This window comes from Poecilia reticulata, chromosome 6 (genome assembly GCF_904066995.2).
Source record: "Poecilia reticulata chromosome 6, P_reticulata-male-v2, whole genome shotgun sequence".
In the NCBI taxonomy this organism is placed as follows: Eukaryota; Metazoa; Chordata; class Actinopteri; order Cyprinodontiformes; family Poeciliidae; genus Poecilia; species Poecilia reticulata.
Genome location: NC_088835.1, coordinates 9,819,100 through 9,833,537, shown reverse-complemented (window position 1 = coordinate 9,833,537; position 14,438 = coordinate 9,819,100). Strand labels below are relative to the sequence as shown.

At 37.9% G+C, this 14,438-nt stretch overlaps 1 protein-coding gene across 5 annotated transcripts in view; it reads left to right on the top strand.

Annotated features, from left to right (window-relative positions):
* The window catches only part of srpk2 (SRSF protein kinase 2), a 71,868-nt gene that overhangs the window by 14,448 nt on the left and 42,982 nt on the right, over positions 1-14,438 (top strand). Inside the window, exon 1 of one of the 5 annotated variants that reach the window (XM_081607844.1) lies at positions 9,057-9,796. The exons of the other annotated variants lie outside the window; for them this stretch is intronic. Within the exon in view, the coding sequence (XP_081463970.1) occupies positions 9,759-9,796 (38 nt within the window). The 5' untranslated portion in view covers positions 9,057-9,758. Of the gene's footprint in view, positions 1-9,056; positions 9,797-14,438 lie in introns of those variants that run through there. 5 annotated transcript variants of the gene reach the window in all.

The window sequence follows — 14,438 nt, the reverse complement described above, 5'->3', positions numbered from 1 at the left end:
GAGGACTCGTATCGAGTGAGAAGTGCGTTGTGTGCAGGTTCACTCTCAAGAGTGCAATTCCCCAGTCCGTCCATTAGGGGGCAGACATGTCCCATCTTTTAGACTTAATTTCGACTGAAAATAAAGTATATTTTAGTCGTCACCTTGTTTGCTAAATAAAATCAGTAATTTTTTTTTTTTTAATGACTGATTCTATCACTCACCATAAATATGCAATATTTTGATTCTACTAGAAGTGGGAAATACAAAAATTGTTTTCAGATTTTTTTTTTAGGTTTTTATAGGTTTGCAGGGTTGGGATGTGAAATCATAAAATAATACTTGCATAGAAAGTAGCCGAGTCTTCATAATTTGAGTCTTGAGGGGCAGTAATCAAAGAGCTGCTCGGATACTAAAATCTCAAACTCGATGCAAACACCAAGAAAAATACTCAAGCATTAGTTAATGAAGGCATTATTATTATTATTATTATAAAAAATATAACATAATTATATGTACATTGAATTCAGTTGAACAAGTATTTAAAAACATGTTTCTTTATAGTTGCAGATGCATTTAGCATCAGTTCTGTTCAATTTCTGGTTGCATCAGGCGATCAACTAATTCAACTAACAAGTTTCTGTTTGACTTTTGACAACAGAACACAAAATCCTTTAAGATGCTTTGTCAAGTTATTTAATTTCATACCTCATACTAAGCAGTTTTTCCAGCACTCATCTGCTTGTCTGCCTGCCTTTATATTTCACATGGAAAAACTGAACAGTGGACATTCCTGTAGGGATTTTAAATGTCTGAGAAAGTTGAATGTGTGGGTCTGTGTGGTGAGACTGGTGGAAGGTGTTGCCTGATGTGATCCATTTAAACGTATCAGCCGGGCGGCACAGCAGAGGCCATGGAGCAGGGAGAGAGAGAGAGGTCACAGGTCACTCATTCATCCATTAAACATACACCACTTAGTGAATGAGCTCTGACTCACTCACTCACTCACTCACTCACTCACTCACTCACTCACTCACTCACTCACTCACTCACTCACTCACTCACTCACTCACTCACTCACACACTGGGATGTAGAGGTGTTACCATCACTTTAAGGGACATTTAGATGATTTTTATTCATGATTTCTCTGCTTGACAATATGACTGCAAAAATAGCAATAAAAGCAATAATAAAAATCAGAATCTGACACAACGATTCAAACGTTTTGCCCCTCGGCGTGTTTCATGGGTAATGAAGCTCAGAAAGTAGAAGGTGTTTTAGATGTATGTGTGGATGAATTGCAGCCAGTTATTTCTAAAACCCTACAGTGTGCCAGTGTGCTTTCTGTGTGTAGATCCTAAAATTAATACAAATTTCATAGCATTTCAAACTGCCAATTAGAGATGCTTCAATCAGTAAATTATTAGAATTGGACTAATTTCCTTTGATTTTGCCCTGATCAGTGATTAGTGGGTCAATCTGACATTATTTAATTTGACATTTTATTTTTTTAATTTATTTAATTAAATCAAACTGAGATCTCGCCCTGCATCCACCTACAAATGTTGGTGCACTCTTTGAGGGGTTAAATAAAAATCAAATAAAGGGTTTATATGGGGTAGGTCAACATGACTCAAAATAAAATCTCAGATTTTTTCAGACCAAATCCAATTTCTGGTTTTCAAGAGGTTTTTTTTTTTTCTCCCTTTTTTTTCTTGGGAATAAATTACAAATGGCAGAAAATATTTTCTAAAACTTTCAACAATTTTTAGTTTTCAGCCCAAATAAACACAAACTCAGTTTGTACCTAAACCACCCCGTGTTAATTTTAAAATGAACATCTTCTGTTTTTATTAAATTTGTTGTTTTTATTTTTGATGAAATGTTCTTTCTTATTAAGCTTATCAGGACTTTCCCCTTCACATAAGAAATGTGGTCTCTTTGTCTCCTAAAGTTAAGAAAACAGCTTGATGTTTATCGATGTTCTTCACTTATGATAAATTATGTACTTTATGTACATTAAACTTGAAGGCTATGACAAAATTTTGTGGAGGTAAACATTTTTCGTTTCAAATTTAAGCAAACATGACGACATAAAAGGTTTTGTATTTTTAGTTAAAGTCATAATACGCTTAGAATTTCATCTCTACGCCCAAATTTGAAATATTCCCAACTGTATAACGCAGTTTTTATTCTTGTAGACGATATTTGCAGGATATTAGAAAAACGTAACATGCAATATCGGTGAGTCCTGCGATAATTAAAAAAATTAATGATATAAAATTATATCGATAACAAATTTGCAACGTATTGCGTAGCTCTGTCCCACATACGAGTCTGTGTGCTCCAAACACCGACACAGTTTGCACCAAACGCCACTTTGCTTTTGTTTCCACTTGGGGGCGCTGTTTCCTCTGAGCGCTTCCTTCGACAGCAAGGTCGCTGACACAAAGGGCAAAGCCACACCACATCTCGTTCATCTGCAGAGAACATAAACCGGGCAGGGTGAACAAGCTCTGCTCCAACAGCTTTTTAAAGCTGCATTTCTGTGTTTTGAGTGGACCTGATGTCCAGAAACGCATTATCTGGTGTTTTGGAGGGTTTTCGCCTGCGTAGACCCCTATTTTCTCTCTCTCTTTCCCCAGCATCCACCGGGCGGTAAGGAGAACTAGGCCGCTTAAAGATAGCTCCCGGCAGCCTCAATGCCACCTCCCAAAATATATCTGCTCATGAGAGTCATCATCTCTCTTCCTCCCTCCCCCTCTTCCTCATCCTTCTTTTACTCTATCTCCTTTTGGACAGAAAGCAAGAATCGACATTGGAACTTTGTTAATCGATATTCAGCATGATCAGTTTTTTTGTGTGTGCTTTTTTTTAAATGAAAATATATTCTAGAAGCTGGAGTTTGACTTTGATTGTTCCTCAATGGAGAGATGACATCAAGACTGAATTCATAAAGATTAGAGCGGTTTTAGGAGAGAAAGCTGTAAGAATTTTTGGGGTCATCCTTTAAATAGGAAATCTGTGTTTGAGGACTCATCTTTTTTTCAATTTGTTGTCCAAAACTTATGAATTTACAAAATGACCTTTATGGGTTTTAAAAAAATTATTATTTCTTTGGATTCATATTTAATGCAGTGCCGGTAAAATGCACTTCAAAGGAATCTAAAAACCCATTTTCTAATAAAGTGTTTACAGTTCACCAACCAAGAAACAAAAGCCATATATGAAATTGATGACTAAAAAGCTGAATGCACCGTCTCAAATGAGCTCAATATTTTTCCTGCTGCCTGGATGGCTGCGCAGGGACCAAGACTGTAACCCCCCGCATCAAACCCGGCCCTCCCTCTCCCTTTGGCCCACATCCACAGAGAATGAGGACAATAGTTTGGCTCAGAGACATGTGTGCCTAATGTAGTCCTTTTATATGGGAAAGTGGGACTGTATGGAAGTGGAAGTGAAAGGGGATCATTGCATTGCTGTTTTCCTTCCTTCGGTGTGTCGCCCAGTTCTTGCTGACTTCTGCAATGATGACTCTTTCAGACGCTATTCAGAGAAAAAAAGAAGTTTATGGGGGGGGGAAACTCTGTGTGCTCTGGAAAAGTGTGGAAACGTTTATATTTTCAGATATTCTTTGTTTGTGAATCCATCCATCTATTTTAGTCAATTTTTAAAGTACAAATAGAAAAGACCTGACAATGATGAGAATTTGAGAAACGTATGGATTTGGAAGGTTTTTGAGTGCAGAGTAACTGGATTTTGTTTTGATGGTAAAAGCTAAAAAATGCAACACAATTGTTATAGTTGTAACAATGAAACCCTTTAAATTCCGTAAAAAAGTAGGCCTCCATATACCAGGACCTTTTTTACTACCCTCATTTTGCAATAATTTGTGGTAATATTGTGATAACAATAAAGTGACAATAAGAACTATGTATTTGTGTGGCTGTGGCTAAATGACACGGCAATCATAAATAACCCCACAAACACCAATATTGCTCTTGAAACGCATTCCCATTGTTATAGGTATGTGTTTATATATATATATATATATATATATATCATTAATGCTGTCATTGAACAAACAGAAAAATAGTAAGACTAATAACCCTGAACATAAGCACAGTTATGGTTTTTTTTGTGTGTGAAAACAGTTAATTGTAATTTATCGTGACAATAAATCAACAATTGTTTTTCTTATAAGAAATGTATCACGATAAATTATAAACGATACAATAATTGCCAAGCCCTACTTTATTTGAACAATTTTAATTTTGCACATAGTGAATCATTTTCTGTGCATCGCTAAGATGTTTTAAATTTGCGTCTGAAATTAACGCCTTAAAATGTCTTTAAATTAATCTAAAAAACGTAGTTTATCTCTGGCAAGACCTTTCTGTCAGGCAAACATTTGAGTGGCATGCTAATGCTAACACATTCATTGTAGTCTGTGATTTGAGGCTGCCGGTGTTATGCCCAGAAAAGCCCCCCTGCCCAAATTTGCATCCCCTGTCGCGGGAGCGCGCATCGCTCTAAGCTCTCGCATATTGACGAGGAAACGGATAAAAATATGACCGAAGAGGACATTTTTAAGATATTTGTAACATTATCACGTTTCCTAACCATGTAATCCCTAATACGGTGGGTTTTATTTCGCAAATTATTTGAAATAAATACGGTTTTTACACTTTTATTGACACATATGAGTCGAACTTTTTTTCAGTCCGTGTCTGTTGTAAACGTTCTCCGCAAATGGTTTGAAATTCTCTGCTTTGTCTTTTGATATCATAATAGCTCAAAAGCATTACAACAGAGACCCATTATGTAGAACATTTTATATCATGCTTCACTTCTAGTCTGTTAATGTAGGAGGAAATGCAACTTAATTTATGAGCCTGAAAATATTGGCATCCGTCTTGTTGATATGAAACTTATAGCATTAGCTCAGAGAACAAGTGTAATTACGTAGAAGATATTAAATCATTTCAACTCTTTATTTCCCCCAATTAGCACAGGGATGCATGTTTTGGCAATATAGATTTTGAGCCTGCCACAATATGCATCCCTTCTTTATTCCCCACAAATATTATCCTATCGATATAAAACATGTACCAGCAGTTCTTGGAACTACTCAGATTATGTAGAAAAAAATATTTCACTATTAACTGTTGAATTCTTTAAATTAGCACAGGGATGCATTTTTGGACAATATGGATTTCCAGCCTGCCAAAATATGCATCCCATATCTATTCCCCTCAAATATTATCCAATTGATTTAAAACTTATAACAGCAGTTCTTGGAGCTACTCTCATAATGTAGAAATAGTTATTTTACTTTTATCTCTTTATTTCTCAAAGTTGGCACAGGGATGCATTTTTGGGCAATATGGATTTCCAGCCTGCCAAAATATGCACCCCTCTCTATTCCCTTCAAATATTATCCTATTGATTTAAAACTTATACCAGCATTTCTTGGAGCTACTCTCATTATGTAGAAATAGTTATTTCATTCTTAACTCTTTATTTCTCAAAGTTAGCACAGGGATGCATTTTTGGGCAATATCTCCAGCCTGCCAAAATATGCACCCCTCTCTATTCCCTTCAAATATTATCCTATTAATTTAAAACTTATACCAGCATTTCTTGGAGCTACTCTCATTATGTAGAAATAGTTATTTCATTCTTAACTCTTTAATTCTTCAAATTAGCACAGGGGTGCGTTTTTGGGCAAATTTCCAGCCTGCCAAAATATGCACCCCTCTCTATTCCCTTCAAATATTATCCTATTGATTTAAAACTTATACCAGCATTTCTTGGAGCTACTCTCATTATGTAGAAATAGTTATTTCATTCTTAACTCTTTAATTCTTCAAATTAGCACAGGGGTGCGTTTTTGGGCAAATTTCCAGCCTGCCAAAATATGCACCCCTCTCTATTCCCTTCAAATATTATCCTATTGATTTAAAACTTATAACAGCAGTTCTTGGAGCTACTCTCATTATGTTGAAAAAGTTATTTCTTTATTATCACTATTGCAAAGATAATGAAGGAAGTAATTTTGATATGCAACCTTGGTAAATGTAGAGCATGTACAAATCTTTATTATGTTCTTACATAAATATAACATCAATTTTTTATTAAATTCAACAAAAGAACTTTCAAAACAGCAACCTTTTTGTAAAACCAAATAATATTAAAAATACAACAGAATATACTACAAATGAACTGAACGGTATTAATTAAAGAATGTAAAAAGAAAATTTATAAAATATACATAAAATCTAGATGCACATTTCACAAAAGTAGGCTGTGTTGGTTGGTGGGAATTTGACACAGCCTTGGTGGTACCACCAGTTGCATCCATCACATGCGATCTGTAAGTAAAAAAATCAAAATGGTCAAATAACAGCATGAATAACAACATAATGAATTTTTAGTTTCTTATTTGATAGCTAAATGTTAGTGTTTTTTCCAACATAATTCTTCTTCTTAATCATCAATATTTGTTTGGTAGATCATTCATTCAGAAGGCAACATAATGTTCCTGACATGTAACTAGGTAAAAATAATTGTAGTACCATAAACAACTTATTTTAAGGATGATTTTATGACTGTACTTAAAAAAATTAATTATTTTGTTAAAGAGGGAGGGTAGCTCCAAGAACTGCTGTTATAAGTTTTAAATCAATTGGATAATATTTGAGGGGAATAGAGAGGGGTGCATATTTTGGCAGGCTGGAAATTTGCCCAAAAACGCACCCCTGTGCTAATTTGAAGAATTAGAGAGTTAAGAGTGAAATAACTTTTTATACATAATGAGGGTAGCTCCAAGAACTGCTGTTATAAGTTTTAAATCAATAGGATAATATTTGAAGGGAATAGAGAGGGGTGCATATTTTGGCAGGCTGGAAATTTGCCCAAAAACGCACCCCTGTGCTAATTTGAAGAATTAAAGAGTTAAGAATGAAATAACTATTTCTACATAATGAGAGTAGCTCCAAGAAATGCTGGTATAAGTTTTAAATCAATAGGATAATATTTGAAGGGAATAGAGAGGGGTGCATATTTTGGCAGGCTGGAAATTTGCCCAAAAACGCACCCCTGTGCTAATTTGAAGAATTAAAGAGTTAAGAATGAAATAACTATTTCTACATAATGAGAGTAGCTCCAAGAAATGCTGGTATAAGTTTTAAATTAATAGGATAATATTTGAAGGGAATAGAGAGGGGTGCATATTTTGGCAGGCTGGAGATATTGCCCAAAAATGCATCCCTGTGCTAACTTTGAGAAATAAAGAGTTAAGAATGAAATAACTATTTCTACATAATGAGAGTAGCTCCAAGAAATGCTGGTATAAGTTTTAAATCAATAGGATAATATTTGAAGGGAATAGAGAGGGGTGCATATTTTGGCAGGCTGGAAATCCATATTGCCCAAAAATGCATCCCTGTGCCAACTTTGAGAAATAAAGAGATAAAAGTAAAATAACTATTTCTACATAATGAGAGTAGCTCCAAGAACTGCTGGTATAAGTTTTAAATCAATAGGATAATATTTGAAGGGAATAGAGAGGGGTGCATATTTTGGCAGGCTGGAAATCCATATTGCCCAAAAATGCATCCCTGTGCTAATTTAAAGAATTCAACAGTTAATAGTGAAATATTTTTTTCTACATAATCTGAGTAGTTCCAAGAACTGCTAGTACATGTTTTATATCGATAGGATAATATTTGTGGGGAATAAAGAAGGGATGCATATTGTGGCAGGCTCAAAATCTATATTGCCAAAACATGCATCCCTGTGCTAATTGGGGGAAATAAAGAGTTGAAATGATTTAATCTCTTCTACGTAATTACACTTGTTCTCTGAGCTAATGCTATAAGTTTCATATCAACAAGACGGATGCCAATATTTTCAGGCTCATAAATTAAGTTGCATTTCCTCCTACATTAACAGACTAGAAGTGAAGCATGATATAAAATGTTCTACATAATGGGTCTCTGTTGTAATGCTTTTGAGCTATTATGATATCAAAAGACAAAGCAGAGAATTTCAAACCATTTGCGGAGAACGTTTACAACAGACACGGACTGAAAAAAAGTTCGACTCATATGTGTCAATAAAAGTGTAAAAACCGTATTTATTTCAAATAATTTGCGAAATAAAACCCACCGTATTAGGGATTACATGGTTAGGAAACGTGATAATGTTAAAAATATCTTAAAAATTTCCTCTTCGGTCATATTTTTATCCGTTTCCTCGTCAATATGCGAGAGCTTAGAGCGATGCGCGCTCCCGCGACAGGGGATGCAAATTTGGGCAGGGGGGCTTTTCTGGGCATAACACCGGCAGCTAGCTGCTAATGTACCCTCGCTAGCTAACTTTTTTTTTACCTCTATAAAAGGCATAAAGCCGGGTTCACAATTTTTACTATGCTTCATTGTAATACAGCAAGTTCCCCCCAACCACCCTTCATATTAATAATTTGTTACATTTTATTCAAGGTGGCGTAAAAAAGGTCTTTAAAAAGACTCGCTGTAACCCACATATCGCTCCTGAATTCTGTATCATGATCTGCATCTCCCATCCAGCCCCCCCGTTTTGCATATTTCAGTTGCACATTCGCATGCATACATGTACGAGCTGTGCGCATACCTCTACACAACAATATCGAGGTCAGACTGATAGACGGAGGACCCCCCTACACCCCTTCCCTCTTCACCGCACACCCTCCGGCTACCTCTCTGCGAGCTGTTCAGTCATGTAGAAGCAGACCCATCTGCCCCAAGAGATGGTGAGAATACAGAGGCAGACAGGAGACACACACACACACACACACACGCATGCATGTGCACAAATGCAAAGCAGGCATTGGTGGAAGTGAGGAGAGAGGATGCCAGAACAAGAGAAGCATGATGGGGGGCAGTGAAGCAGATTTGTGCAGCGTTGCCCCGAGATACAGGATGTCGTAATAAGGCAATTGGAAGAGAGAGAGAGAGAGAGAGGGGACGAGAGAGAGAAACTAAGCGAAATGGAAACGGGGGAGGAGTTTAAACGCTCAAGGAGAAAAACACGAGTTTTCCTGTCTGTCACAAGCCGACACCCCTCCGCCCGAGCAGAGAGTAGGACGCTCCGCCTCGCTCTGGGCTCTGTTGTTGTGCAGAGCTGCATGCACAGGGCCTGACAGAGCCGAGCCTGACAGGAAGACCTCAAGACTTAGACATGCTGCGGACCGAGAGCCGGGAAGCCTTGTCATCATCCGGTCCGACCAGCACCACCGCGGAGGACAGAGACGAGGCAAAGGCGGCGGAGAGGACGGGCAGCATCAGTGAAAGCAAGAGAAAGTGAGGGGGAGAGGAAAGGCAAGGTGAAGGAGGAGAAGGGAGGAAGGAAAGGGAGGGAGGAAGGAGGCTGGAGCATGAGGAGGGGCGCCTGACTGACTGACGGACAGACAGACATTGCTGCTGCTGCTGCTTTCAGCTCTAAGCACACACAAGCGGAGGCAGACCCAGACAAAACCGGGCTCCGTCCTCCATCTCTTCCTCCTCCTCCTTAAAGCAAGAGGATATAGAGAAGGACGACGACGACGAAGAGGAGGAGGAGAAGGAGGGGAGGCAGTAACCCTCTCCTCTCCTGCACTCAGACACACACAGCAGAGACAGAGGCAGAGAGGAGGACAGCAGAAAAAGGAAAGAAAACCCCGTGAAGGACAGGAAAGGGAACGCGGCTTTGTGTTCTTCTTTTCGCTCGGCCGGAGAGCGGCTAACAGGCACCGCTCATGTCCGTGAACTCGGAGAAATCCTCGTCCCCTGAAAGGTAACACCTGTCTGCTGATGCTTATCGTTTCACTCACCCCCCCGTGCATGCCTAATAGTTTTTTTTTTTTTTTTTAATTATTATTTTTGGTGTTCTCAAATCTACCGCCGACTCTTTTCCTTTCTCTTTCTGTCTGTGCTGGTTTCTTCCATTGTTCCGAGAAACAAACACCGAGACAGAATAATACGGCCGTTCGACATAATCTAACAATATAATCCCATTTACACATCTCCCAGGCTCTGACGATAACAAACAATGCACAGACAAATATATAAATAAATGGTGTCTATGATGGTGGTGCACAGAGCTTACACAGCACAGAGTGTCAACACACGTCAACATCAGCTCAGCCAGCAGCAGCAGCAGCAATGCAAGACAACAGCTCACTACATGACGCACCAGAATGCATGCTGTTTCTGATCAGCACATATCAGCTTTAAAACGCTTCGGCCAATCAGATGAGGTGTGTTCATATGACAAAAGAGCCAATCTTGATGTAGCATGCTCTCACAAGGCCTGCTGTCCGCCTCCTCATCCAGCAGAACACGCATCATGACCATGCATAAGCCGGAATGAGATTCCAATGGTGTGAAAGAAAACCTTGAAAAATATTACCATTTCACCAGGATTTACTCACAGCATCAAACGGCTTCAAATCAGCAATTATTTCTAAAATAATAACACATATTCTAGTTCGAATCATATCAATTATACCATTTGTTTTTACTTTGATTTTAATACGTGGCCAAAGACAAAGTTTTAACTTTAAGGAACGGGCAATATGGCCTTAAAATTTCATTTTTGGGTCTTTATGGCGGCATCTGTGGTAGTGGTTTTAGAGAGTTTAGAATCAGAGAGTCTTTATCCAGTTGGTTCCCTCAATACTCAAGTTTGACCAAGTAGTAAAAGCATTCTGCTTACAATCATTTCTATGTGAGAATTACATGTGGTTTGGCCTCATAGCATACCTCCCTAAGACATACTTTGGCCAAATTGAGATAACTGCATAATATTGATCTCCTTACACTGCTACATCACCCTGCCTAATAGTCTATGTCCTCAGCGTGTCAGAACACTGGTTATATTCTAAAATCTGTATTTTTCTATATATATTTTTATTTGTTTCCATATTTTATTCCTGCTTTTTCTTGTTTAAAAACTTGGGCAATTATGCTAATGATATTTATTGATGCTCTCATGGAAACAATTGCAAAAACGGTGCAAACTGCAGAGGTCACAATCCCATGCACACTGTCAGTTTCTCTTGTTTGCAAATCAATAATTATAGTTCCAGTATCACAGTATATAAATGTTCAAATCAGAAAGAAAAAAAGCAGCAAATATGGCATAAAATTTCTTTTAGGTCCTATTTGACACACAGCATTTTTATGACAACAGAAGGTAACATAGTTACTTCATTCTATAAAATGACAATGTGTCTAGAAAACACATTGTCATCCTTTTAACATATTTTGTCAATTTGTCTGATTGTTGGTAGTGACCAGAGTTACTCGGATTTAATACCCTGCTTTTAAAAACTCTCCATTATTAAGGTATCTATTATTAGTAGTAGTTGTAGGTAGTTGATTAGTCAAGCTATCTGCTCAGGTAGCCGTCTTGCAATTCACTACTTATCATGAACTGCGGCTTGTAGTTTGCTAGCCTGGCCATTGCCTTCCTACGCAATGCCACTCTATTCTAATCTCTCGTTACTGCTCTATCTGGGATTTCTCCCATTGAGGTGGATTTCTCCAGTAGAATTTCAACCGGGCCGAGGGACAAGACCCGCTACAAAGCGAAGTGTAGAGCGAAGGTCTGGTTTGCATCAGGCTGGAAGCTTGAACAATTGCAGTGACGGATCCACACCATGAAGTCTGTGTTTCTGACAATGTTTCCAAAGAGGTCGAAATGATTTTCTTGAGAGAAAAGTATAGTTGCCTTGTTTTAGAAAGCTGATGGAAAGTTTACAGTGAAACATGGGACAGGCGCAGTGGTATGTTTTTCAGCGTTTTTGACATGTCACATGTGCTTTAAAGATAACGACAGATACCAATCGATTGATTAATGACGTTGCCAGAGAAACCTTTGCTGACTCAGTGAATGTTAGCCTCAGTATGTCGAGACAGAGACTGGACACGGTTGAGAAGAAGTTACTCATCCGAGTCAGACTGCTAAATAAAGATCATTGTCCTCTTGAATAATTTGGATTCACTCATGCAGCCCCAAGTTATCAAAGTCGGGTTGTCCACACATCCTTAAGAACTCTTAAATTGATGTATCTAAAATTGAGGCCTTAAAATGTCTTGCATTCATTTAAAAAACTGTACTTTGACTTTAGTTAATCAATGAACTTCAGTTTACCTTGTAGAGGCGGTGCTAGCTAACTAGCTAGTTTTTTTGCGTCGATCATGAGTAAGTGTAAATTTACCGCCAGTTGGCTGGACGACGTTCCGTCCTGACGCGGGTCTTCAAAGCCTTAAGTTTGAGTTTGTGAAACCTGCAGAAACCCTGAAATAGAGTTTTTCTTTCATTTTATAAGCAAATCATAATAATAAAAAAAGATGCCCCATCAACATTGCTTAGCACATCTGCAGAAGCTTTCCGGTTGCTCATCCTCTTGAGTCAGTGGATCTGAAAAAACGAGCATGTAATATGTGATGTGTGCAGAGTTTCCTGACTTAATTCAACAGGAACCCATGTTCATTCAGATTTAATCAGGCCAACCTCCACGTTCCTAAATCGGCGTGCAGAAGGGAGCGGAAGGAGCTTGATTTGACAGGTGCCGGAAGGCGAGGACCCGGCAGACCGGATGACTCAGGTAGCCGCTGACGCTGATGCTGCGCCGCGTTTTTACGACCTGAAAGTGCTGCTGCCGTCCACACGGCCCTGTGCCAAAGACCCCCAGATTGGCACGCTTCAGCACATACTGCAGTGGGTGCGCAGATACGCCAAAAGTAAATGGGCACTAACGATTCCAAATATGATTACACGGACAGTTGGGTGGAGAGGAGAGTGGTACTATGAAGCAGAGTTTAATGTGGCAGTGGGCACATGCGTCGCGTAAAAAGACCGTGTGTGGAGGGTTAAGACAAAGAAAACAGGATTTCTAATCCTCGGCTCTTGCATGTCGACTGTGTGTCAGTTTCTTTGTGGTAATATTTATGGATTTCATCACTCAGCTTGCTTAACCCGTCACCTATTGTCTGGCTTAGCGCGATCTGTAATTAAGAATACCGTCTTGTGGCAGGTAACAACTAAAGGAGTCACTCTTGTATGCACCACTGCCCCGAGTTTTTAACTCCAGCTGCACCTCAAATGACCCCTGTAGTTAGTTTGCATTTGGACAGTCTCTTAGAAAATTTGTGTTTATGTACATCTCAGCATTTGTGTTTAAATGTGTAATTATATTCAGCTCAGTTATAAAGTTTTGGTTTGATGAGAGAACTCCCAGGATGTTTGCGTTTGGCAAAATTACGTTTTACAAAGAAATCATTTATGAAGTTTCGAATCGCCTTTCGAAAAACTAAAACGGAAATGAACTGTAATCGTTTAGGCAATTTAAATATGGCACTTTATAAGAAAACCATCTGTCTTGCTTCTGTGTTTTGAAAAAAGTATGTGTTCTTGTTGAGCTTGTTCACATTTTATACACACAAACTTGGATCTATTTCACAAGGATTTTATGTGATAGACCAAAATCCTCAGTGCAGGAATTTATATTTTGCTAATATAGCTAATTAATGGTGGTTAGATAAACTACAGTGGAAACAACAAGGCGCCTTAAAAAATCTGTGTATATTTAGGTTTTTTCACTTCACAATTACTTGGGAAAATCTACAAAGTGTGGTGTGCATTTGTATTGTGCAACATGTTCTCTGCTACCCTTAAATAAAATCTAGATCAACAAATTGCCTTCAGAGGTTGGTGCATATTTGGGCAAAAGTTATTGATCAGATTAATCTTGATGCATTGATTATTGAAATGATTGTCAACTTATTTAGCAATTAATTCATAATTAAGTGGAGAATACAGACACACAAAAAAGCCTTTTGCTGAAAGAACATATTCAGAGCAATAATGAAGCCAAAGCTGTGCAAAAAATATATACGATTTGTTTTTAAGGTGGAAAAAAAACTTAAGTTCTGAGTAGAACATATTTACAAATTTTCAAGTTGCATAGTTTTAACTTTACCCAGTTGAAATTATGTACAAAAACCAACTCCTATTAAGCACATTTTGCTGTCCAAACTTGGTTAATCCAAAAAATAATCAACAGATTAGCCCTTGAGCTTTTGAGCTTTTCACTTTTGCCTAAAAAAGGCTCAAGTGGTTAAATGAAAAATCTCCATAATGTGCCAATGTTTTAAATTTGATTAATCAAACAAATAATCGATTAAAGAAAATAATCATTAGTTGCAGTCCCCATACTTATTCTCTTTCCTCTTTGTAATATTTTTGAGCTACTTGTTTGTCTCATAACATAAATTTAAAAAAACATTGAAGTTTTGGGTTGTATTGTGACAAAATGTGGGCAATTTTAATCGGTAGGCATATTCCGAACATATCATATCATACATGTTTTTCTGTATGATAGAAAAACACTTGCTGCTGGAATGTTATGTAGAAAAAGAAATTACATTTT